Genomic DNA, 21,283 nt, shown 5'->3' with positions numbered 1-21,283 from the left:
TGTCGAGTGTCGGCAAGCTTGACGCGTGGGAGATGGATGCAATGCAGCAGGAGACGTGACTTGCTGGGGGAGGCGAGACACCACAGGACTGGGTCCGAGCGGAGGGGCACATCGACCACCTCCATTCTCACGCGTCTCTTTCCTCCATACTCACCCAATTCCGCTCGCAATGAGGGCAGCCGGATCTATCATGCTCGATGCTCCTGGCTCGCATCTCGTGTGTCACTCACTTGATGTCGTCCTGATGCATCGACTAGTGCTGCAAGAAGCAAGAAGCGAGCCGCGAGTAGTGGTCGATGATGAGTAGAGATATCCACATTTAATTCCCGTCCTGTCCTCTCTGTTCCATCTGTCTCACCAACCTAAACTTACCTAGATTACAGGTAGTAACCGCAGCACAATCAAACCATCATGGCTGGCGAGTTCCTACGCCAGCATGGCATCGACATCGATTCTGAAATGGCCAAGATTCAGTTCGGCAGCACCGGAAAGAAGACAAGCGAGCAAGCCACTCGCATCGACGTCCTGAGCAATGTCTCTCTGCCGGGCACAGAAAGAGATACTCGATGGGATGTCCACCTCTCAGATGGGTGCATTCGCGATGTCGTGGCCCACCAAGATGATGCTCCGCCGGCGAACTCTGTTGACGGCAAAGGTGCACTGCTTGCTCCTTCCCTCTGCCACCCACACATACACATCGACAAGGCATACCTTTTATCCCATCCCAAGTATGCAGATCTCCAAGTCGAGAAAGGAGACTTTCAAGAAGCTATGGACCTTACTGGCAAAGCAAAGGCTCAATTCGAGAACGAGGATCTTCTGGAGCGAGGCCAACGGCTTGTGGACGAGAGTGTAGCTGCTGGTGTCACGCACATGCGAGCATTCGTCGAAGTAGACGCTGGTGTACAGCTCAAATGCTTGGAAGCCGGCATTCAGCTGCAGAAGCGTGCCGCCGACGATGCCGTCTGTAATATACAGATATGTGCATTTGCGCAGCTGCCTCTGTTCTCTCCATCGGCAGGTGATGAACAAGGGGGCGTGATTCGCGATCTGATGCGACAAGCGGTCGCAAGGCCTGGCGTCACTGTGATCGGGAGCACACCTTATGTCGAGAATGACAGAGAGAAGATGCAGCGGAGCGTGGAGTGGATGGTAGACTTGAGTATTGAGCATAACGCCCATCTTGACTTCCATCTTGATTACAATCTGGACCAGGATGTCGAGCCTCTTGTCTGGTTTGTGGTGCAGACTTTGAAGGAGAAAGGCTGGAAAGACCGGACGAGCAACGTCACCATAGTGCTTGGGCATTGCACTCGCCTGACCCTCTTCAGTGAGGCTCAGTGGAAGGAGCTTGCGCAGACAATCAAAGATGCACAACTTCCAATCTCCTTTGTAGGGCTGCCAACCAGCGACCTGTTCATGATGCGCACTGGCAAGCAACCGGAAATCCGCGGTACGCTCGATGTCCCTCGACTGATCAAAGAATATGATCTCAATGCTTGCATCGGTGTCAATAATATTGGCAACGCTTTCACGCCTCAGGGGACCTGTGACCCACTGAGTTTGGCTTGTCAAGGCGTTGGGATCTATCAAGCAGGTACAAAGCGAGACACTGAGGTCCTGTACGAGTGTTTCAGTACAAGAGCTCGAGCGGCGATAGGCTTGGGTAGGCGTGGTGTCGGAGACACCAGTCTGGCTTTTCAGCCAGGAGACCCAGCAGATCTTCTGCTATTCCAAGCGGCAGACCCCAGCTGGCGCACAAGAATTAGTGTGAGTGAAGCAGTCTATCTATACGATCACGGCCAAGGCAGGATGACAATCCTCAATGGGCGCATATCCAGGTCTCCGCAGTGAGACAAGAAGTGAAGTCAACAGAACGCCCCAGCAGCCTCCCGCTCGCGTATCAAACGGCTAACGCCAAGCTGCATGGGAAGTGCATGTTTGTTGCTGAAGCGCGTGCGAGCTCCCACTGCCGCGTCGTCGCGGTCGTTTCGTTCTTCGCACTGGAAGTTTCTCGCGTTCGGGCGCTGTTTTGGCACTTCAGCAACAAAACCACCGAACATGGCGCCGATGGTTCTCGACTACGACCGGTAAGTCTCGTACGTTCATTCAAATGAAGACGCGCTAACTATCTTCCAGCGATGGTAATGTCGTCGGCGGTCACACCGTGGACGAACTCCCTGATCGCCTCTATTCGGTGCGCCCGCACCGCACCGTCAGCATGGCGGACTCGACACCGCGCATTCTGCCAGGCGCGCAGCCGTTCATGGACCAGCGCGGCTTGACTGCTCAAGCCCAGCACTACCCATACGCGGCCGCGCCCAACCTGTACCATCAACACGGCCTGCCGCAAGGCATGCGTAATGGCAACTTCCTGAGGAACGACCCGGCCTTGCCAGCACCACCTGTTCAGCCGCATCACGAATTGCCACCCTACCCTCCACGCAGCCTGGTGAGCTATGACTGGCAGGGACATGGTGAGGCCCGGCACGAACTCCCTCCATACCGTCATGCCAATCTGCAAAGAAATATGGAGTCAGCCTCAGCGCGTCACGGTTTCGTCGCCAACCCGCTTGCCAGTGGCGCCTTTACCACCAACCCTCACAACAATCCGCGCGCTCAAGCAGTCAGTCATGCCTCTCAGTTCGAGGCTGCTGGATACTATCCCGCTCCGCAACACTTCACATACGGACAGCTTCAACAGGCTGCCGGCCCGCAGATCGGACATGAGCAATTTCAGCGACAATACCTTCATAACTACGAACCTGTGCCATACAATTGGCATGGCGAGCGTTCCGCTTCCCGTAGCCAGTACGGCATCCCGTATCCGGCTGAGACTCAATCAATGGCGTACCTTGACCATGGCCAACCCCACTGGCCAAATGACGGTCGCGCTTCGAACGTTGGCAGCGATGGAGTGTTCCGCCCCGTCCAGCCTCCGCAGCTGTCTGCACCTTATCTCACACCACCGAGCTCGTTCGTGTTCGACAATGTCGATGTTGATCCGAGGATGCTCACGGCTCATACAGCGGGCAGAGTAACTGGTGAGAGCGAACCTGTTGCGCGCCGCTCATCAGACGCCATGCCACCGCCTAGTAAAGCAAGAACAGTCCCTCGCTCATCCCTATCGCAAGTGTCACAATATGCAGATGACAAGGATATACACTCGGTAGGAGATGGAGATGGTTCCGACGCAGAGGCCGACTCACAGAAGTCTGAGGAAGATGCGTATGTTCCACCTAAGAGCCCAGAGCAGAGCAAGAAGAAATCGAAATCAAAGAGTAAGAAGAAGAAGAAAAAGGGTGCAGCGGCACCAGCTTTTCAGCGCTGTGCTGACTGTAGGGCACGACACAAGAAGTGCACGCACAAATCGAGGCCACCTGCCATGACGGAAGCAGAGGCATCAGAGATCCTCGCGAAGATGCCCACCGAAGCGTCCGTTCTTCAGAAGGCATCGCCGGCTCCGGAGTCCAATGCGGAGGCGGTTGCGACTCCTGCAGATGGAACGTCCATCGCCGATCCTTCCATTGCCAGCTTCGAGGCCTCGCCTCAGGACGTGGGAGACGACAACGATACGACCATCGAGGAAGTGCAGCGCACCAACTCGCCAGAACCTGTATCCTCTGATCATACGCCGGTCTTCGCCTATGCGGACTTCCTGGACTTGGAGAACATCGAGCAGCATGATCATGATGAACAACAGTCCAACGAGAGTGACGAGGACAACGCAACACCGGCGGAGCATGTTTCGGACTTCCTCAATTCTCTTCAAGCTCGTCTCGATGTTCAAGACTCTGCCACCTTGGAACAATTCTTGAAAGACGCAGATCTGTACAAGACTGGTTTTCTCGACGAGCAGGATTTCTACAGGAACACTTACAAATTACTCCACCGCGCTCATATGCCAGAATTGCTGCTGGAGTTTGTGAAGTGTCTTCCTTCCAGTTGGGATGATGCAGCGCTAGCTTCGCTGAACGAGAGGCTGGATCGTGAGCTTGGCGAAGCTGCTGTGTCTGACGCTGTGTCTGAGGAAAACATGCTTGACTCGCCAGACGTCACGCCACCAGTCAAGCGCAAGAAGCGTCCTCAGAATGCTTTCAAGGCTTCTGAAAACTCTGACATGGCTGATGAGGAGGCCGATGATGCACCAGAACCGAGCACGGCAGCTTTCGTACGTGCCACACCACCTGTCAGTCCAAAGTCTTCTGTCTACGCCAGATCTGCCAATCTTGCCGATGGCGGAACTCGTGCACCACCGCAAGAAGTCCGCAAGCCCCGTGCTCGTGGTGGTAAAGCTTCTCCAAAGAAGAAATCGAAGCCTGCGGGCACCACGAAGTCCTTTGGCAAGCCGAAGCACCAGATCGGTCATCTATACTCGACTGAAGTCCAACATGTGGGTCCAGTGTACCCGACCCGCCGCGCCTTGATGAGTCGCACCACGAGACCATACATCCATGGTCCATGCGGTCAGTAATTCAGCTCGATAGTGTCCCGAATCGCCAATGCTAACAATCTTTACAGGCAAGGGCTTCGCCCATCCCCAAGATGTCCGCAGTCATCACCACAACGGTGCCGACACCAAGAAAAACTGTCCACTCGGCGCAGGGCACGAATGGGACGAACATCCAAGTTGCAAAGTCGGCCAGAGCGATCTCAACTACGCAACAGTTAAAGACGGCTTTGTCTTCATGGACCAGGAGAGCTGGGATAAGCTTCACGACGCCATCGCCCTTGGCGAAGCTGAGCCGAGTCGCCTCAAAGGTACCATGCGGATTATGGCAGGGGAGATGGATGATGAGGATGATCACGAAAGCGACACTGACGCCGACCATGAGACGGACGATGAGTATGAGGATTTCACGACTACGGAACATGCTACCCTCCCGTACCCGCCAACAGAGGAGCCAGCCAGTCTTGCTCCCGTGCCGACTTCCATACCGGCTGCCACACCCGCTGCCATACCGGCTTCCATGAAGACCCCGAACCCGCGCAAGAGAGCTGCTTCTAACATCTCAGCGCGCGCTCAGAAGAGAACTATCGTCAAAGCTGGAAGCGATGAGATGGCCGGGACGGAAACCACCACTACGACTAGTCCGATGGCAACAGCTTCTGTCCCACCAAAGAAGTCCAGAAAGAAAGCGGCTGCCGAACTGGCTGTCGAGCACAATAACACTGAGGAGCCAAGAAGCAATGTCGCCTCAAGAGCTGCTGCTCTCGGACTGCGCGCCCGTCAGTAAGCCGTCGCACCTACTTGGGTTGATGTTCAACTCACCACAAACTTGGCAACTTCATTGATGCTGAAAAACTACTCTTGACCTTTGCCTGTACATTGGCCTACTAATACTGGTCTGCACTGCCTCCTTCTGTACGCTGATGCACCAATGTCGTTGGCGGCATTGGGAAAAGGGCATTGTCAGCCAGACACTTTTGCGCGTTTTGCTTTTTGTTTAATGTTGTGTAATCATGCAGGAGTTTTGTTGGGAATGCAGAAGCTTCTTGCGGTATGCTTTCGTCGCTTTGCACGAGATTGCGGCTCAGGGTGCTACTCGCCTGGAGCATATCGCAGCTGGGTTTCCGCAATGGGTGCTCCTTGTCACGATTCCTGGAGTAGTCAGCAGACATGTAAAGAATGTCTTACAATAAAAAATGGACTGGAAGTAATTACCCTGAAACATTTGCCTGGTTGGTGATCGTGGTATGCGCAGCTCAGCTTAACTGCCATATATGCCGCTGAGGTCAGGCTTGACGATCCGCGCTGAGTAAGCTGCCTCTTGCTGAGATCTTTCAGGAAATCCACGGCGTAGGTTTCTTGCAAACCGCTGCGCATCAAGTTATCTAGCCACGATGGGGCACCCTGATACGCGTAGATATCTGTCAACAGTCGTCGAGGTGCCGAACCATCGGGTGTGTGGGTGTAGATGAAAATGGTCGTCGAACGAAATGCTGCGAAACCTTCTGTATCACTCAGTCTGCCAACCAAGGCATCCATGAGTGCGTCTTTGAAGTTCGTGTCCAGGAGTTTGTCGCCAAGGATCCAGGCTTTCAAGAGTCGCCGAGGCTCTGTGTCCAAACCGGTGAAGCCTACAATCCAGCGGTCTGTGTAGATCTTTCGGTCATAGAGCCAAGCTTGATAGATTTCGAATGTCTTGGGGTCATCGTCCGGCAATGGAATGACGCGACTCTTGGCCTCTTGCCAGTTGCCCTGCAAAGCGAGGCGCACAAATTCGGACTGTTCAGAGACGACATTTTGATGAATCGCGAACGTCTCTGCGTCCTTCGTGCCGACTACGAATGTGATGATAGGACCACGGAATTTGCCACTTCCAGACTCTGGTTTCTGGACGGAAAGCTTCAAAACCTCGCCTGCTTCCTTGGACGGATCAGGGGCGAAGATGGGAGTTCTTGATGCGTGGTAATCTCGCAGTCGCAGTTCTTCCGTGGAGAGTTGCGCGTATGGTGTGGTCGCTGTAATGTTGTAGTAGTGGCATTCTCCGACTCCCGTCTCGTTTACTATCTCCCGCCAGATCATAAAGAGTGGTGGAGGACCGTTGCTGATCTCGGCGATGGACATGGCTACAGCGAGCGCAAGAGTGCGCTCTGAGTAGAGGTTATGATAGTTCGTTCACACATTCATGCAGAGGAGGTTCGCTTTGGTGCCGCTTCAGATACAAGAGCACGTTGAGTTTGAAGCCCAATGTCAGTGAGGTGCAGCAGTGAGCGACTCTGGTAGGTGCAGTTCCACCCAACGCAACGCAGGCAGCACCTCGGCCGAAGTTTCACCGAGCGCTTGTAAACTCTATTTGCTGCCTACACAACTTCACTCTTGCTTCTACCACATCTGCAACGAGTCGACACAACACCTCGCGCAATGTCAAATCATGTGACGAGCGGAACGAGTCGGAAATGGCATCACAACATCACAATCGATCTCTTTGCGCGCGTGTTGAGCAACAGCATCTTCCACCCATTCGTCGCGTGGCTCATCCCGCTATGTCTTCGATCGCTCCAAGCTCCGTACGAAAGTGTTGAGTTCATCACAGCATGTGCTTACGCAGGACTGGTCACGCTCTTGTGGATGCTGTCGGTCATCAACAAGCGCGTCGCATACGGTATTCGAAGAACAGTCGACTGGGACCATGAAGTGGTCGTCATTACTGGAGGTGCAAATGGTCTTGGCAAGATCATTGCTCAGACGTACGGAATGAGGGGAGCAAGCGTGGCCATCCTCGACATTGCCGAGCCAGACAAGGACATCGAGGATCTTGGAGACGTACACTTCTACAAATGCGACATTGGCGATGCGAATGCAGTTGCCAAGATTGGCGAGGCTATCAAGCGAGAAGTGAGTGCGAGCGCTGCTGATCTATCGCTTTGTGCTAATTGTTTGCAAGCTCGGAGCGCCCACCATTTTGATCAACAACGCCGGCATCGTCAGTAGGAAGAAAACATGGGAACTGACGACCGGAGACGTGCAACGCACAATGAGCGTCAATCTCATCTCGCACTTCAACACAATTCGCACTTTCTTGCCAGGCATGCTGGAGTCTGAAGTTGGCGGCACAATCGTTACTGTGGCGTCAGTACTTGGCAAGTTGGGCGGTAGCCATCTGTCTGACTACACTGCTTCGAAAGCTGGACTCATTGCGATGCACAATTCCCTCCGAGGCGAGCTGACCTCGTCAGATGCACCTGAGGGCGCGGAGGACATTCGAATGATACTGGTCACACCTGGACAGCTAGCTACGCGACTTTTCGCGGACCTCGACACGCCCTCGCATTTCCTTGGCCCTGTCGTGGAGCCAGTGGAACTGGCAAATGAGATCGTACAGAAGATTGATTCTGGTGAAAGCGGAGAGATCAGCTTGCCATTCTACACACGCTGGGTTGAGTGGATCTTTGTCCTTCCCGCTGGCCTTCAGAGGATCTTACGGATCTTGAGTGGCATCGACCAAGCGATGGGATTGGCAAATGCCAAGACTGCGAAGAGGGAATGATACTGCAATAGCACGATGCTCTTGTTCAGTATCCTGTCTTTGTCTGTCGGTGTGGCCTTCATTCTTTGTGCTCCATCAATGGTCAATGTCTCGCGTCTTTGTCTCGTGCCTTTGTCACTCGTCTTCCCTTGTCCTCGACCAGTAACGCGGAGTGTTTGGGACAATGAATGACATAGTCACGTTCGATCACCTCGAGTAGTCAGTCACTAGGGACGACGAGTCTATATCAGGACGACTGGCTTCCGATTCCAGAGACCTTCGCTTCTCCATATCATCAACAAGGTCTTTACCATTCTGCAAGCGGAACCAACAAAGACAACCCTACCTCTCACGCAAACACCCACCAACACACAACACACCAGCAGCCCAGCATGCACCTAAATTCATTCTTCACCACGCTCCTGCTTGGCGCGAGCTCGTTCCAGCTCAGCTCTGCCGCGACTATCCACCGTCGGGAATGCAAGGTCCCAACACCAGTGGACACCTCTACCTGTAGCATCAGACCGAAGGCTTGGGGGAACCCTACTGTCATCAAGATCGGAGTTCCACACAGTGACGAACTATGTGGCAAACTCGATGCTTTGCAGCGCAAGAAGCTGCCTGCGATAGAGCACTTTCGCTGCAAAAAGGACGGCTGCGGCTTAACCAAAATCACGTTCAGCATGGGGTACAGCCCCGAGAATGTAGACTGGCTAAATGACAGCCTGGCCAAAGTGTGGCCACAAGTCAAATTCGTATGCCCACGGGACCTCGATTACGAAGAAAAGATCTTGAAGCGCGAGTGCAAAGTCCCAATGCCAGCTCATACCTCATCCTGCAAGCCTGATAACCAGGGATTGACTCCGGCCTGGCACATCAAGATCGGCGAGCCACACACTAACGAGCTCTGCGGCAAACTCGACGCACTTCAACGCACCAACTCCGGAATCGACAATTTCCGCTGTCGCAAAGACGGCTGCGGCTTGACTAAGATCGACTTCAGCATGAAACTGAGCAACAAGAACGCTAAGTGGATCAATGACAACCTCAGCTCCGTGTGGCCAGAAGTCAAATTCGAATGCCCATTAGACTGGAAGCGTGATGTCCCAGCACTCTTCAAGCGCGAGTGCAAGAAGCCAACCCCCAAAGACACTTCAATCAACAAGGTCGAAGGCGCCGGCAATCGAGATTGGTGGCGTATCAAGATTGGCGTTCCGTACAGCAAAGAACTCTGCGGTAAACTCGATGCGCTCCGCAAAGAAATACCCGATTTTCACCATTTCAGCTGCAAGAAAGATGGCTGCGGCCTGACGAAAATCCACTTCGTTCTCGACCACTGGGAGAAGGAGACCAAGATGGTCACCGAGGCTCTAACCAAAGTCTGGCCACAGGTCAAATTCGATATTCCCAAGAACTATGCAGAGAGCCAGAGGGTCAACAAAGGCATCAAGAACATCAAGCGTGGATGTGATGCTGCTCAAGGCAAGTGTTAAGTCGATACATAGCATTTCTTCTCAGCGTTTCATAAATTGATTTCTGTTTGATAACATCATCATTACCTCTCACTGACTCCATCTCAAAGAACCTAACACTCAAACTTGCGAAATAGCCGGCAGCGGCTCAGATACCCAATGGCACATCAAAATCGGCGTCAAGCCCAACAAAGACACATGCAAAGCTTTGAAAGGCTACAAAGACGGAGGCTTTCACGACTTCCACTGCGACGATGATGAATGCCATAACACAAAGCTCGACTTCAAAATGGACCATAATCAAACAAACGCCAAATTCATCAACACACTCCTCGCATTCACCTACCCCGAAGTCAAAGACGGCTACACGTGTCCACTCCATGCAAAACGCGACGAAACAGGCACAAAACCGGAAAAGAGAGAAGCCTCCATGCCAGAAGACTACAGAACCGACGACGAAATCTGGGCAGAGTCCTGGAAAGAGGAGCCCGACGGAAAATACTACCACTGCGAACGCGAAGACGACAACAAAAAATATCGCTATGTCATCGACCTTCCAAAACCCGAGGATGAATGTGACGTGCTCATGAGATTGGTGCAAGGCGCGCCAAAAGATGTCACCAAAGTACGCTGCGAAATGAAGCAAAGCGGCAGAACGACGGTCTACATCGACATGCGATCTTTTGATGACACAAATGCCCTGGACTGGGTGACGAAAATGCTGCGGACGATGTTCAAGGATGGACTGAAGGCAAATGGAGGAGATTACCACAAGTGTCCGAAAGCTGTCATCGAGGAGACTGCACAGGGGGAAGGCGCGTCTCTGTGAGTGGCAAGCGTACCAGGGGCGTGTTGGCCATGTTCGGACGCTAGGTCTGGTTGTGTACTCCAGGAACGCACTACGTCTGGCTTTCCCCTTCCCATCAAGCTGTGATGATTGTCATGCGAGGTTATCACGATTGTCAGGACCACAGTCTACTTGTTGAATGAGAAAGGCACTTCAAAGTCTCCACCTTTCTGCGGCGTCATGAGAAATGAATAAAAGTTTACTAGACAAAACTTCCACCCTCTTCTCTCTCTCCTCTCCTCCTCTCTTCTCATCTCATCTCACTCTTTAACCAATTTATTCAACTTCCGTATCTCCGTCCACCGAGACCAAGCTCCCATCTCCAATAAATTCATCCTTCTCATTTTGCCCGAAGGATGTCCAATTACCACAGGTTTCCACTCTGGGTCCGCTTGACTCAGATCCGCAATTTCTTTATTTTCACCCCTCGTACTTGACGTGAAACTCGGAATGACCTGCACATCTTTCCACCTCCACAGCACAACAAGCAGCAAGACCGTGACGCAGAGTAGAATTGCCGCAACGATCGAGATGGACGTTTGAGCGCCAAAGTCGTCTGTAATCCTGCCCGCTGCAACGGTAGCTCCTGCAGCGAGAAAGAAGCCGAGAGATTGTGCTGCGAACCATCCAGCGCAGACGCGAGGGAAAGAAGAGTAATTGGTCCGGCGCCGGCGTGTCTGAGCGGACATGGACTGCACGCGGTGCCGGGTGTTGACTCCTGGCTGCAAGTCGCAAGTATCGAAGCTTTCCATGATGAGACCGACGCACTCTGCTGTACCTAGATCTGCCAAGAAGCCCACCAGACCGGCGAAGATCACTGCGGCACTCCAGTGCAAAGGCGGACCAGGGCTGCAGAGACAGAACCCAAGTCCTGCAAAAGGTAGGAGCAGTGTAAAGATTGTCCTTCGAAGTAAGTGAGATGTCCAGGTCACACGCGGCTCTTGGAATGTCATGCTGTCCGTCCTTGGCGGCTTCACGCGAGCTCGACTGAACGTTGAGGCGTTCGTAAGTGGCATCGCCAAAGCAGCGCCGACTGGAACAGACAAGGCTGCCAATCCTACCCAATGTGAAGCCCATTCGTAGTCTCGCGAGAGGAGGGCGCCAAGTAGCTATGAACAGTCAGCTTCCGGACGCACTCATAGAACTTGTATGGCAACTGACCAAAATTACAAGTGTGAGTTGAGCTTGGATCCACCCAAGGTACAACATCAGGACGAAAAAGCCCGGCTGGAAGACCATGCGTTTGGTGAGAATGATGCCAGCCCAGACCTCCTCAAACCAGTACTTTGGTCCATCGTTCGAGATGTGTAATTTGACCTCGCCGCGTGCGATGCGGTGCTTGACTCGGCGAGCTTCTTTGTCTTCGAAGAACTGGAATAATGACCTCCGATATTCAGCCTTTCGTGTTTCCGGTGCGATCATGTTGACCAGCAGGAAGAAGGATAGGAGCATGATGCTAATCCAGAAGCCCCAACTGGGATTAAGCTTCGAGATAATGCAGGCACCAGCGAAGAATCCAATCGAAAGTGAGCTTCCGAAGCAAAATGTCCAAAGACCCAGCCAAGCACCAATACCACCGCCTTGCCTTCGAACATCATCCGGCGCAACAATTTCTTGATGTGGACGTTCGGACATGAGTGACGCTCCCTATAGGTCCCATAGGGTCGGCAGAAAGTTGACATTGGCAAAACCGAGGGCCAGGCCAGTCAGACCACGCGGGAGAAGAAGACCGATCTTGTACAGCAAGCCTGAGCCATGTGCATACTGCACGACCATCGCCTGAGGAATCTGGAGGGGTAGCATGATACCGAAAGCCACGAGTATGTATGGGCGGCGTCCATGAAGTAATGGCAGTGGCCATGCGATGAGAGTGCTCAAGCCCAGCCCAGCAAACAGTCTGTCACTGTCAGCTATACCCACATGATGATTTTAGATCATTCTCGCTCACAGCATATTGCCAAATATGACCCAATGTGATTCATCGTCAAGCTGGTACTGGATCCGTGGTACTTCTCCGGCCTTTAGAAGATTAGCATATGCGCAGACGAGACAAGAGCATGGCACGTACGTAGATTCCAGCTATCAATCCCACAAATATGGTGTTCAGGCAAGCAATGAAAGATGTAAGCCGCTTGCGGGTCAAACTCCATTCTCTTGCTATCGGCTCGGGTCGGTGGTGTCTTCTCAGATAATACTCCTCGCCTTCCTTGACACTGATATGATTGAGCCGAGGATGCTTCAAGCTGAGGTCGCTGAAAATGGGTCGGTTAGATTCAATTGGCAGTATGGGAAAGTCACTTACACTGCCTCCGCATCACTGCTTGCAGTTGGAACACGCGCCGGCTTGAATGTCTGTGCGGGAAGCGTCGCACTTGTTGTGCCAGTCGCCGGAGGCAGATTTGCAGCAGCGGTTGAATGAGCCTGGTCATTAGCGGCAAGCAGCGGCTCTGCCGATCGCGATCCATTTTGCAAGCCTGGTTGAGCCCTTCGTAGTGGTCTGCTTGGTACCCTGGATCCCGTGGTGTCGCTGTTGTGCATAGCATGAGCTCGATGGACTCTCTGTTGTTTTCCTGGTCGGCCGCAGCACCACTTGGATTCAGGAGGCGGAGGAAGTGGCGCCTCAATCTGGGCCGTACAGATGCTGTGTCGAATTCCCGGCTGCGTTGCTACTGACTCTCCATGGTCAGCGTAGAAGCTCGCCGCCGCGCCGGGTTTGGCACGCTCTAGCGAATGTGTAGAATGGCGACGCAGGATCTTTGGGTCCTTGTAGGCATAGTCACGGACTATAGAATCAGCAGAGGGTGGATGGTATAATCGAGGAGGTGTTCTCGAGATCGAGTCATTCGTAGAGACCATGCGGTGACCTTGTTGAACGGCGCCGCCTCGAGATATCCTAGTGGGCTCCTTTGACGCAGGCTGGGAGTTCCGTGAACGCGCTTTTGTCATGGCTGGGTTGGTGCGCGTGAAGGGCGATTTATCAGCTGAAGCTGTGTTCCATCTTCCAGGTGATGCAGAGGGCGATATGCCCTCCTCTTCTGATGATCGCATCGACTCAGTCTGAGAAAGCCTAAGCGGCCGCATTGTCACTTCTTGCACATCAGGTAGGCCAGTGACAGCGCGCGTGCCACCTTGATCCCCTGTCCCTACTTCCGAGGGTTGTACAGCATCGAGCGTATGCTGTGCTGGTCTTGTCGCCACGTCAGCGAAAGGCTTAGGCTTCGCGCCCGTGAGTTTCTGTCGTTCTGGCATTGCAGCAGCCTTGCGTGATACGCCAGTGGGTATTGCGTAGTCGCTGTCCGGCGATGAAGAGCTCGAGGGTGCCATTAGATGTGGCGGAAGCGCATACAGTGACGATGTTGTGGCGGGAAGTGAAGACAACGGAAGGTCTGCTGAGGTGGGCTTGGGCAACGTCTCGCTGGAATTTACAGCATTTGAGGCGGTATTCGATATGGCACCAGGTAGCTTTCGCTGCGCGCCATCAATGCTAGCACTAGAGACAGCTGCTACGTTCCTGTATTGACCCGGGTGAGGCTTCCTTGTCGTTGTTCCTTTACGTTGTCGTGCGGACTGGGCTTTTACCGTGTTCGTGGTTGAAGTTACGATGTGACTCGCGGGCTTCTTCAAAGCTGGTTCGGGACTGTGAGGAGACTTGACGAGCTTCTCGTACGACGCCGGGTCCTTTCTTGGGAAGCCAGCGGGAAGAGCTTCTCGATCACTTGGCGTAGTGGTGCTGTACTCGGACGAAGCGCATGAGAGCGCACGATGGTCCGGTGCTGGCTTTGTTTTGGTGATCGGGCGAGACCTCAGCCCCGCAGGCGGCTCTGAAGTCTGGGAATAGGATCTGGGGTCTCGCGTTCGCCTCTGGTCACGGATCTCTGGCGTTGAGCCTGTCGGGCGAAATCTCAGGTCGTCACTGAGAGTATTGGACGCAACGTACTTGACCGAGGGTTCAATGAGGTTGTTGACAGGTGCCTGTGGGGGCAGCGCATCATGACTAGAAGAAGTAGGCTGAGGTTGTAGTGCTGGAGCTATACCGGCCGCCTCGAGCCATGGCAGTCTCTTTCTCGCTGCTAACGGAGGTCGAGGTGCGCGCGTAGCCCCGTTGTGCATTTGTCCTTCGACTGTAGCCATTGGTCTTGACAGTCCAGATGCCCAGTTGTGAGGATAGTCGGTAGGGTGGAAGCGATAGAACAGCTACCCTCCGGGTTTGCGCGGATTCAGTGATCGGCACTGTTCACGGAGCGCTTGACTCCATGGACATTCGTAGAGGGTGCGGGTGATGTGACGTGCGTCAAGGCCGTTGGAGGTCGTGGAGATAGGAGCGGGCGAGCATCGGAGGGTCAGTGGTTGCTCGTCAGGCAGTGTATTGAAATGGATTAGGAGATGTCATGCAAGGGTGAGGAAATAGAGAAATGAGTGCACCACTGCACAGTTTGGAGGGCAGAAGATGAGCAATGAAAGCTTCGGCGTGCAAAGCAATCGCGGTCGTTGTTCCTACCTGACGTTATTGCTGCTTGGCACTTGCTCTTGCGCACCAACCCTTCTGCATGCGTAACTGCTACTCTTCGAAGCGCACTTTGCCCGCACTGACATCCGGGTACACGTCAAATCGACGTTGCGTGTAGATGGGAATGCCTTTGCGCGACTCCTCGATGGTATCATTGTCCAGGTCAGCGTACGTGATGCCCTCGTTCTCGTCCAGTTCTGACTGAATAGACGCATTCGGGTTCACGACCATCGAGTGGCCCCAAGCATTGTACTCGGCCTGCATATCGCGAGACGGACTGCAGAGCCCCACATAGACCTGGTTGTCCATGGCTCTCGCACGCGCTTGGAGCTCCCAATGCATCGCACCAGTCGTGAGATTGAAGGCGCCTGGGTACAGCAGCAAGAACGCGTCCTTCCTCGCGGCGATCATGGCCAGCTCGGGGAAGCGAATGTCGTAGCAGATGGCGACTGCAATCTTGCCGTACTCGGGCAGATCAATGAGTGTCACCTTGTTGCCCGGTGACAGCACCTCGCTCTCGTGGAACGAGATTTTGCCTGGAATATCGATGTCGAACAGGTGCACCTTGCGGTGTGTCCCGATCAACTTGCCATTCGGATCGAAGGTCAAGGAGGTGTTGTAGTATTTCTTCGTCTCCTCCCAGTACTCTGGTATGCTGCCGCCCACCAAGTATGCCTTTGCCTCTTTCGCGAGCTCGGACAGGGCGTGGAAGGAAGGCGCTTGCTCCTTAGTCGGTGGCGACGGCAGCAGCGTCTCGGCGTATCTGGGAAAGTGCTTCGTTCCGTAGGGGCTGTTGAAACATTCGGGCAGGACGACAATGTTTGCGCCTTTGGAGGAGGCTTCGAGGACCTTTGAACGAGCTCGTGCGAGGTTCGCCGTCTTGTCTGCTCCAGTGGCGAGCTGCACCAGCGCCAGCTTCAGCGGTTTCTTCAGCAATTTGGCCATGTTGAGGAGGTTGATCGACGAAGTGTGATGAAGCAGCAGCTTCGAGGTGGTGAGCTCTCATCGTGGAGATCCAACGCCAAGCCGAAGGTCGCTTCGCGTCACCGATAGGGCCTCGATAGGGCGACGGCCACCATGACCATCGGCATTGCTGGCGACATCGGTGTCGTCGTCGCTTTCCGTCCTCGGACTGAAGAACGAAACCATGCGATAGAGGAGAAACACGCGTATTGCACTTCTCACGCGTCGAGCACGTGTCTTGGCGCGTGTTTGGATGATCACGGTTTCATGCTGCTTCACTTCGCCGGGAACACCCATCCCAACCATTTCCGAGATCGCGTGTGGCTCATCGCTTTGGCGATGTCCGGAAAGTGATCATGGCAAGACTGATCGCGCATGCAGGCGGCGTCCACGTACACAAAAGGTGGCCCAGCAGATGTACTACGTCATGCTTGCCAGCGTTTCCAGATGCCTAGTAGAAGTCGGTGCATTTCTCCCGGATAGAATACTTACGCACATAAGTCAAGGTCTATATATTCCGAGACCGTGACCACCGAAACACTGCCTAGACGAGCAATTGCTACATCACTAAAAGATGGCCGACACCAGCGAGCAGCAAAGCAGCTTGAAACAATTCCTAGCAGTACGCAGACGATGTTACCATAACCAAGCATAGCATCTAACATACGTTCCAGTCGATAGCCACAATCAAGGGCGACTTGTCCACGATAACAGCACCTCCTTTCGTACTAGCCAACAAGTCTACCACAGAATTCCCACGATACTGGATCGAACAACCAGCGCTCTTTACTGCACCAGCTCACGAAGAAGATCCTGCCAAACGAATTCTTGCGGTGCTGAAATGGTTGTTGGCAAGTCTCAAGTCTCAGCAGTACGCTGGCCGACAGCCGAACGAAGGCGTCAAGAAACCATTGAACGCCTTTCTTGGCGAAGTCTTTATTGGCGACTGTGGGCCTGAGGACGATGAGACGCATCTGATTTCGGAACAAGTCAGCCATCATCCACCTGTGACTGCATGCTATCTGTGGAACGATAAACATGGTGTGCGAGCAGAAGGTTATACCAGACAGGTGAGCTGACTTCCTCTCCATAAGCTTTTCTGCCTCTTCGAAATCACTGTACTAATCACAATCAAACAGGACATTCGATTCACCGGAACAGTCAACATCACCCAAATAGGCCACGCAATCTTACACCTCGATGAACTCAACGAAGACTACCTCATCCCTCTACCCGACGTAAAAGTGCAAGGCATCCTGACCGGAAGTCCTTACCCCGAACTCCAAGGCTCTCATTCCATCATCTCCTCAACCGGCTACAGAGCCATCATCGACTTCAGCGGAAAACGCCTACTCGGGCTGGGTGGCGAGAAGAACCACGTCCACGCCGCAGTGTACGCCCCCGAGGACAAGAAGCACAGCAATCCAATCTACGTGGCAGAGGTGAGCAAAACCCATCCTTCCCCAATCATTTTACCTATTACGCATACTTACAAGCACAGGGCAACTGGTCCGAATCTTTCACAATCAAAGACTCCTCCAACACCATCCTCGAAACCTACAACGTCTCCACCGCCCACTCCACCCCCTTCCGCACCCTCCCCCTCGAAAAACAAGACCCCTGGGAATCCCGCAAAGCCTGGCAACACGTCATCGAAGCAATCAGAACCGGAAACATGCAAGGTGTAGCAGACGCGAAAAGTAAACTCGAAACTGCGCAAAGAGAATTACGGAAAAAGCCGGAGACGGGAGAAGAGAATTGGGAAGCGTTGTTTTTCAGGAAAGATGCTGGGAATCCTGTGGCGGAGAAGTTGTTGACTGAGGTTGGGGAGAAATTGGATACGGAGAGGACGGTGGGGGTTTGGAGGTTTAATGCTGAGGCGGCGAAGGGGTTGAAGAGGCCTTGGAGGGGGGAGTTGACGCCGTATGGATGAGGTGGAAGGGTGGGAATAGTAGTCGACATAGCGAGTAGAGAGCGGTTGTGAATCTGTTCTGAAATTTCATGGCCAGCGTGATGTCTTCCACAGCTACGCGATGAACTATCAGAACAATATCTTCTAGGGCCAACGGGCATATCCGAAGCAGCGTGGGACAAGTCAAATATCCAAACTCATAAATCAGACTACCTATCCGCTCCTAATCTACTTCCCCCCAGTAAACGTCACCGCCAAACACCCCGCCTGAGTCGTCCCTCCCACACCCCCATTATTACATTTCGAATAATTTTCCTTCATAATATCTGTACAACTCTTCCCTCCATCTCCCACCGGAAACGCAACATCTTGTCGATCGACCGTAGTGACACATTCATCAATCCACGCGACAGCAAAATCATATCTCACGCCCCAGCCATCAAGACGATAATCTGCTGTAATTTCTCCAGGACCAACGTCTGGCTGTCCATCGACGACTTGATTCCAAGTTTCGCAGAAGTACTCTGCCATGCGACCTTGGTCGTTGCCCTGGATGTCGGCGTGTCCGGGAAAGTCTGATTCATCCCAGCATTCGGTTGAGAAGACTTCCAATGGAGTGACGGATACGGTTGGTGTTGATGGAGCTTCTTCGGTGGTGGAGGAAGGCTCAGGCTCTGGCTCTGCGGAAGACGTCGAGGGTTCTGAGGTGGGTTCTGGCGTGTTGGTGGCTTCCCATGAGGCACAACTCGTAGTTTCTACGCACGCCGCTTGGCCACCTGAGCCAGCACATTGGGAGAATGTGGTGGTCGATGCGCACGAACTGCCGGAAGGTGTTGTGATTCCTCCTGTCCTTGTCAAGCTGGGCAGGCCTGTAATTGGGGGCTCAATCGAGCTGGAAGTGGACGTAATTTCTGAAGAAGTTGTGGTCGAGCTAGTACTGGACGTGACCTCTGCAGAAGATGTAGTCGAGCTCGAGGTAGGAGCAACGGAGCTTGTACTTGGTTCGAGGTCGGGAGAGTCTGGCAGACTTTCTTCTGGAATGTCGGTCTCTGGCCGAATCGTCGCAGCTTGCATCCAGAGAGGGACTGGGAGCCCCAGTGAGCTGTACATGGCAAAGGCATCATACTTAGTCGGTGAAGCAGTGATAGCGCATGCCAAGGCTGAGGATGGAGTCGAAATGGATGTTGAAGTTGTGCCAACGAGGCTGCAGCCAGAGCTCGAAGTGCAGCTTGTTGTATAGCAAATTGTTGTACTGGAAACCGAGTTATCCATGCTTGTGGAAGACACAGAGCAGCCGACCCTGCAGTCAGTGACCGTGGTACTTTGAGTACAGGTCTCCGTAGAAGAGCTGGTCGCAGTGGAAGTTGACTCCTCCTCTTCGCCTTCCTCATCCGTCTGGGGGTCGGGACAATCACCAGACACGACAGCTCCAAACACCCTGATACACGGAAGAGTCCATTTGGGTAGGTTGGGGAAGGTCAGGCCCCAGTCAAAAAGAGTCCATGGAACTGGTGGAAAGTCCCATATTACGACGCCTCCGCTGCCCCCGCCAGGGGCGCATGCCGTGCACCAGATCACCGGGACTATAGTATCGCTGCTATCCTTCGTCGTCGTGAGCCAGGTGTTTGTCGTAAGCCCAGGCGGATGAATTATTTCTGTAGACACCTCAGGTGGGACGGTCGTCATGGTGGAGGTGACAACGCTGGTACTCGAAACTTCGCCCGATACACTGATACTAGTGCTGGCACCACTCGGGATAGTTGTCTGGATAGGAAGTATCGTAGTACTGCCACAAACATTCAGCACGCCCGAAGACGCTAGAGACACAGTACAAGTATCGGTAGTGAAAGCAGAGCCACCAGGAGTGATCGTCGTTGAGCCGATGATGATTCGAGAGGCATTACCAGACGCAGTCAGACTAGGGCCGATCGTAATCTGCTGATTCGACTCCGTGAATGTTGTTCCATTTCCTGAAGGCACATCTGTGGTCGAGGGTGGCGCGCTGGAAATTGTGGACGTCACGATTGCTCCACCAGAATGAGTAAAGGTCGTGAGATTCGCCGATGATTGTTCTGTTCTCGGGACTGAAGCGGATACATCTGTGTTGGAGAGTGACGTGCTGGGGACTGCAGACGTGAATATTGCTCCACTGGAACTGGTGACAGTTGTGGCATTTGCTGACGATTGCTCTGTGCTCGGTGCGGGGACATCAGATACTGTCCACGTAACGAGGCTCCCGTCAGATTGAGTTGAAGTAGTCAGAATCGGCGTAGACACTGTTGTGCTCGGAACCGGAGCGGTTGAATTTGTAGATGTACCCGCCTGTCCATCAGATGGGGCCGGAGTGGTAGGAATAGCTGAGGACTGTCCTGCGCTTGATATTGGAACATTGGGAATCGTCGAGGTGACTGCCTCCCCATCGGATAATGTAAATGTGGTGAGACTTGCCGAGGGCCGTTCCGTGCTGGAGGCTGGAGCGATGACAATCGAGGATGTGATTACCTCGCCGTCTGATCGCGTGATCGTTGTGATTGCGATCGAAGACTGTGCCGTAGGCTGGTCTGAAGCGCTCCGAATGGTCGAGGTGGTCACTTCACCATCTGATAGTGTGATGACAGTGAAGGTGGCTGAAGGTACACTCGTACCAGCTGGGGCAGATGAATTAGCCGGCTGAGAGATGATTGGAATATTGGTCGTGGTAGTAAAGATTGAGCCGTCAGATCTTGTGATTGTCGTTGGGATCGCCGTCGAAAGGGTCGTCTCGATCCTAGTTTGGCTGACTGATGAAGTGAGAACTGATGACACTGGATGGCTTGTAGTCTCGATGACCTGGCTTCCGTCTGAGTTGGTGAAGGAACTGAGTACTGTAGTCGACTGGACAAATGAAGAATCGGACTCATCCGCAAATGTTGTGGAGGCCGATGGAATTGGATTCACCAACGTCGTAGTAATGACTGTATCCGGATCGGTGCTCGTTTGACTTATTGGTCCTGCTATCGAGGTCTGATTGATTGCAGATGAAGACGGACCATTACTCGGCTGGCCAGCGGAGCTTGAAGATGGGATAAAGATCGAAGACGATGAGTTGCCTATGCTAGGGGCCGAGGGCGTGCTCAATGACGCGGTCGTACTTTGGCCGTAGCCAGGAGGACCGTAGCCAGACGGTGAGGTTATGGCGGCAGAAGAGATTGTGCTTTGGCCGTATACAGACGGGCCATATCCAGATGGGACGCCATAACCTATCGTAGAGTCTGCTGTGCCCTGATAGTTATGGCCTGTATGGTGACCCGAGGCCAGCGATGCCAGGTACGCGATCCAGGACGAGAACTTGTCCATGCTGTGAACGATGGCGAGCTGCCGATGATCTGTGAGCGGACATCGAGACCATGAAGTGTTGTCTTCAATGCGACTGCATCTTGGGCACCCCTGCCAGGCACAATGCCACTACAGGAATAGTCGCTAGCATGTGTCCACTGTTGGCTCAGCCCAATGCTTGGTCTGCATAACCAAGCTGGACATCTTCGGGGCCGGTGTGACGCATGGATATTCGGAGTGGTACCTTGCATTGGATATGATCATGGTGTATGCAGCCATGTTGCGGTGGTACGA

General features: G+C 53.5%; 10 protein-coding genes across 10 annotated transcripts; 5 read left to right on the top strand and 5 right to left on the bottom strand.

Annotated features, from left to right (window-relative positions):
• Nucleotides 1-411: 411 nt before the first annotated feature.
• Nucleotides 412-1,854, top strand: RHO25_008298 (uncharacterized protein; the record flags this gene model as incomplete). Its single annotated transcript, XM_023600436.2, has 1 exon — nt 412-1,854. One exon carries the CDS (start codon nt 412-414, stop codon nt 1,852-1,854), a length of 1,443 nt encoding a protein of 480 aa, XP_023449360.1.
• A 72-nt stretch (nt 1,855-1,926) lies between these two features.
• On the top strand, nt 1,927-5,237 carry RHO25_008297 (uncharacterized protein; the record flags this gene model as incomplete). The annotated part of the gene is made up of 3 exons (XM_023600435.2): nt 1,927-2,090; nt 2,140-4,466; nt 4,522-5,237. 3 exons carry the CDS (start codon nt 1,927-1,929, stop codon nt 5,235-5,237), a joined length of 3,207 nt encoding a protein of 1,068 aa, XP_023449361.1.
• Nucleotides 5,238-5,593: 356 nt separating this feature from the next.
• RHO25_008296 (uncharacterized protein) lies at nt 5,594-6,571 on the bottom strand (the record flags this gene model as incomplete). Its single annotated transcript, XM_023600434.2, has 2 exons — nt 5,594-5,602; nt 5,666-6,571. 2 exons carry the CDS (start codon nt 6,569-6,571, stop codon nt 5,594-5,596), a joined length of 915 nt encoding a protein of 304 aa, XP_023448579.1.
• Nucleotides 6,572-6,868: 297 nt separating this feature from the next.
• Nucleotides 6,869-7,994, top strand: RHO25_008295 (uncharacterized protein; the record flags this gene model as incomplete). Its single annotated transcript, XM_023600433.2, has 2 exons — nt 6,869-7,342; nt 7,392-7,994. 2 exons carry the CDS (start codon nt 6,869-6,871, stop codon nt 7,992-7,994), a joined length of 1,077 nt encoding a protein of 358 aa, XP_023448800.1.
• A 371-nt stretch (nt 7,995-8,365) lies between these two features.
• Nucleotides 8,366-10,274, top strand: RHO25_008294 (uncharacterized protein; the record flags this gene model as incomplete). The annotated part of the gene is made up of 2 exons (XM_023600432.2): nt 8,366-9,455; nt 9,556-10,274. 2 exons carry the CDS (start codon nt 8,366-8,368, stop codon nt 10,272-10,274), a joined length of 1,809 nt encoding a protein of 602 aa, XP_023448794.1.
• A 278-nt stretch (nt 10,275-10,552) lies between these two features.
• Nucleotides 10,553-11,744, bottom strand: RHO25_008293 (uncharacterized protein; the record flags this gene model as incomplete). The annotated part of the gene is made up of 2 exons (XM_065603046.1): nt 10,553-11,401; nt 11,454-11,744. 2 exons carry the CDS (start codon nt 11,742-11,744, stop codon nt 10,553-10,555), a joined length of 1,140 nt encoding a protein of 379 aa, XP_065459118.1.
• A 195-nt stretch (nt 11,745-11,939) lies between these two features.
• RHO25_008292 (uncharacterized protein) lies at nt 11,940-14,423 on the bottom strand (the record flags this gene model as incomplete). Its single annotated transcript, XM_023600431.2, has 4 exons — nt 11,940-12,189; nt 12,241-12,311; nt 12,361-12,544; nt 12,595-14,423. The coding sequence occupies 4 exons, from the start codon at nt 14,421-14,423 to the stop codon at nt 11,940-11,942; spliced, it is 2,334 nt and encodes a 777-aa protein (XP_023448572.2).
• A 427-nt stretch (nt 14,424-14,850) lies between these two features.
• RHO25_008291 (uncharacterized protein) lies at nt 14,851-15,744 on the bottom strand (the record flags this gene model as incomplete). The annotated part of the gene is made up of 1 exon (XM_023600430.2): nt 14,851-15,744. The coding sequence occupies one exon, from the start codon at nt 15,742-15,744 to the stop codon at nt 14,851-14,853; it is 894 nt and encodes a 297-aa protein (XP_023448796.1).
• A 592-nt stretch (nt 15,745-16,336) lies between these two features.
• RHO25_008290 (uncharacterized protein) lies at nt 16,337-17,695 on the top strand (the record flags this gene model as incomplete). Its single annotated transcript, XM_023600429.2, has 4 exons — nt 16,337-16,384; nt 16,437-16,832; nt 16,902-17,204; nt 17,264-17,695. The coding sequence occupies 4 exons, from the start codon at nt 16,337-16,339 to the stop codon at nt 17,693-17,695; spliced, it is 1,179 nt and encodes a 392-aa protein (XP_023448795.1).
• Nucleotides 17,696-17,902: 207 nt separating this feature from the next.
• Nucleotides 17,903-21,010, bottom strand: RHO25_008289 (uncharacterized protein; the record flags this gene model as incomplete). The annotated part of the gene is made up of 1 exon (XM_023600428.1): nt 17,903-21,010. One exon carries the CDS (start codon nt 21,008-21,010, stop codon nt 17,903-17,905), a length of 3,108 nt encoding a protein of 1,035 aa, XP_023449598.1.
• Nucleotides 21,011-21,283: the final 273 nt, after the last annotated feature.

The sequence above is a fragment of the Cercospora beticola genome, chromosome 5 (assembly GCF_033473495.1).
Source record: "Cercospora beticola chromosome 5, complete sequence".
NCBI classification, from domain to species: Eukaryota; Fungi; Ascomycota; class Dothideomycetes; order Mycosphaerellales; family Mycosphaerellaceae; genus Cercospora; species Cercospora beticola.
This window is presented reverse-complemented; position numbering and strand designations above follow the sequence as displayed.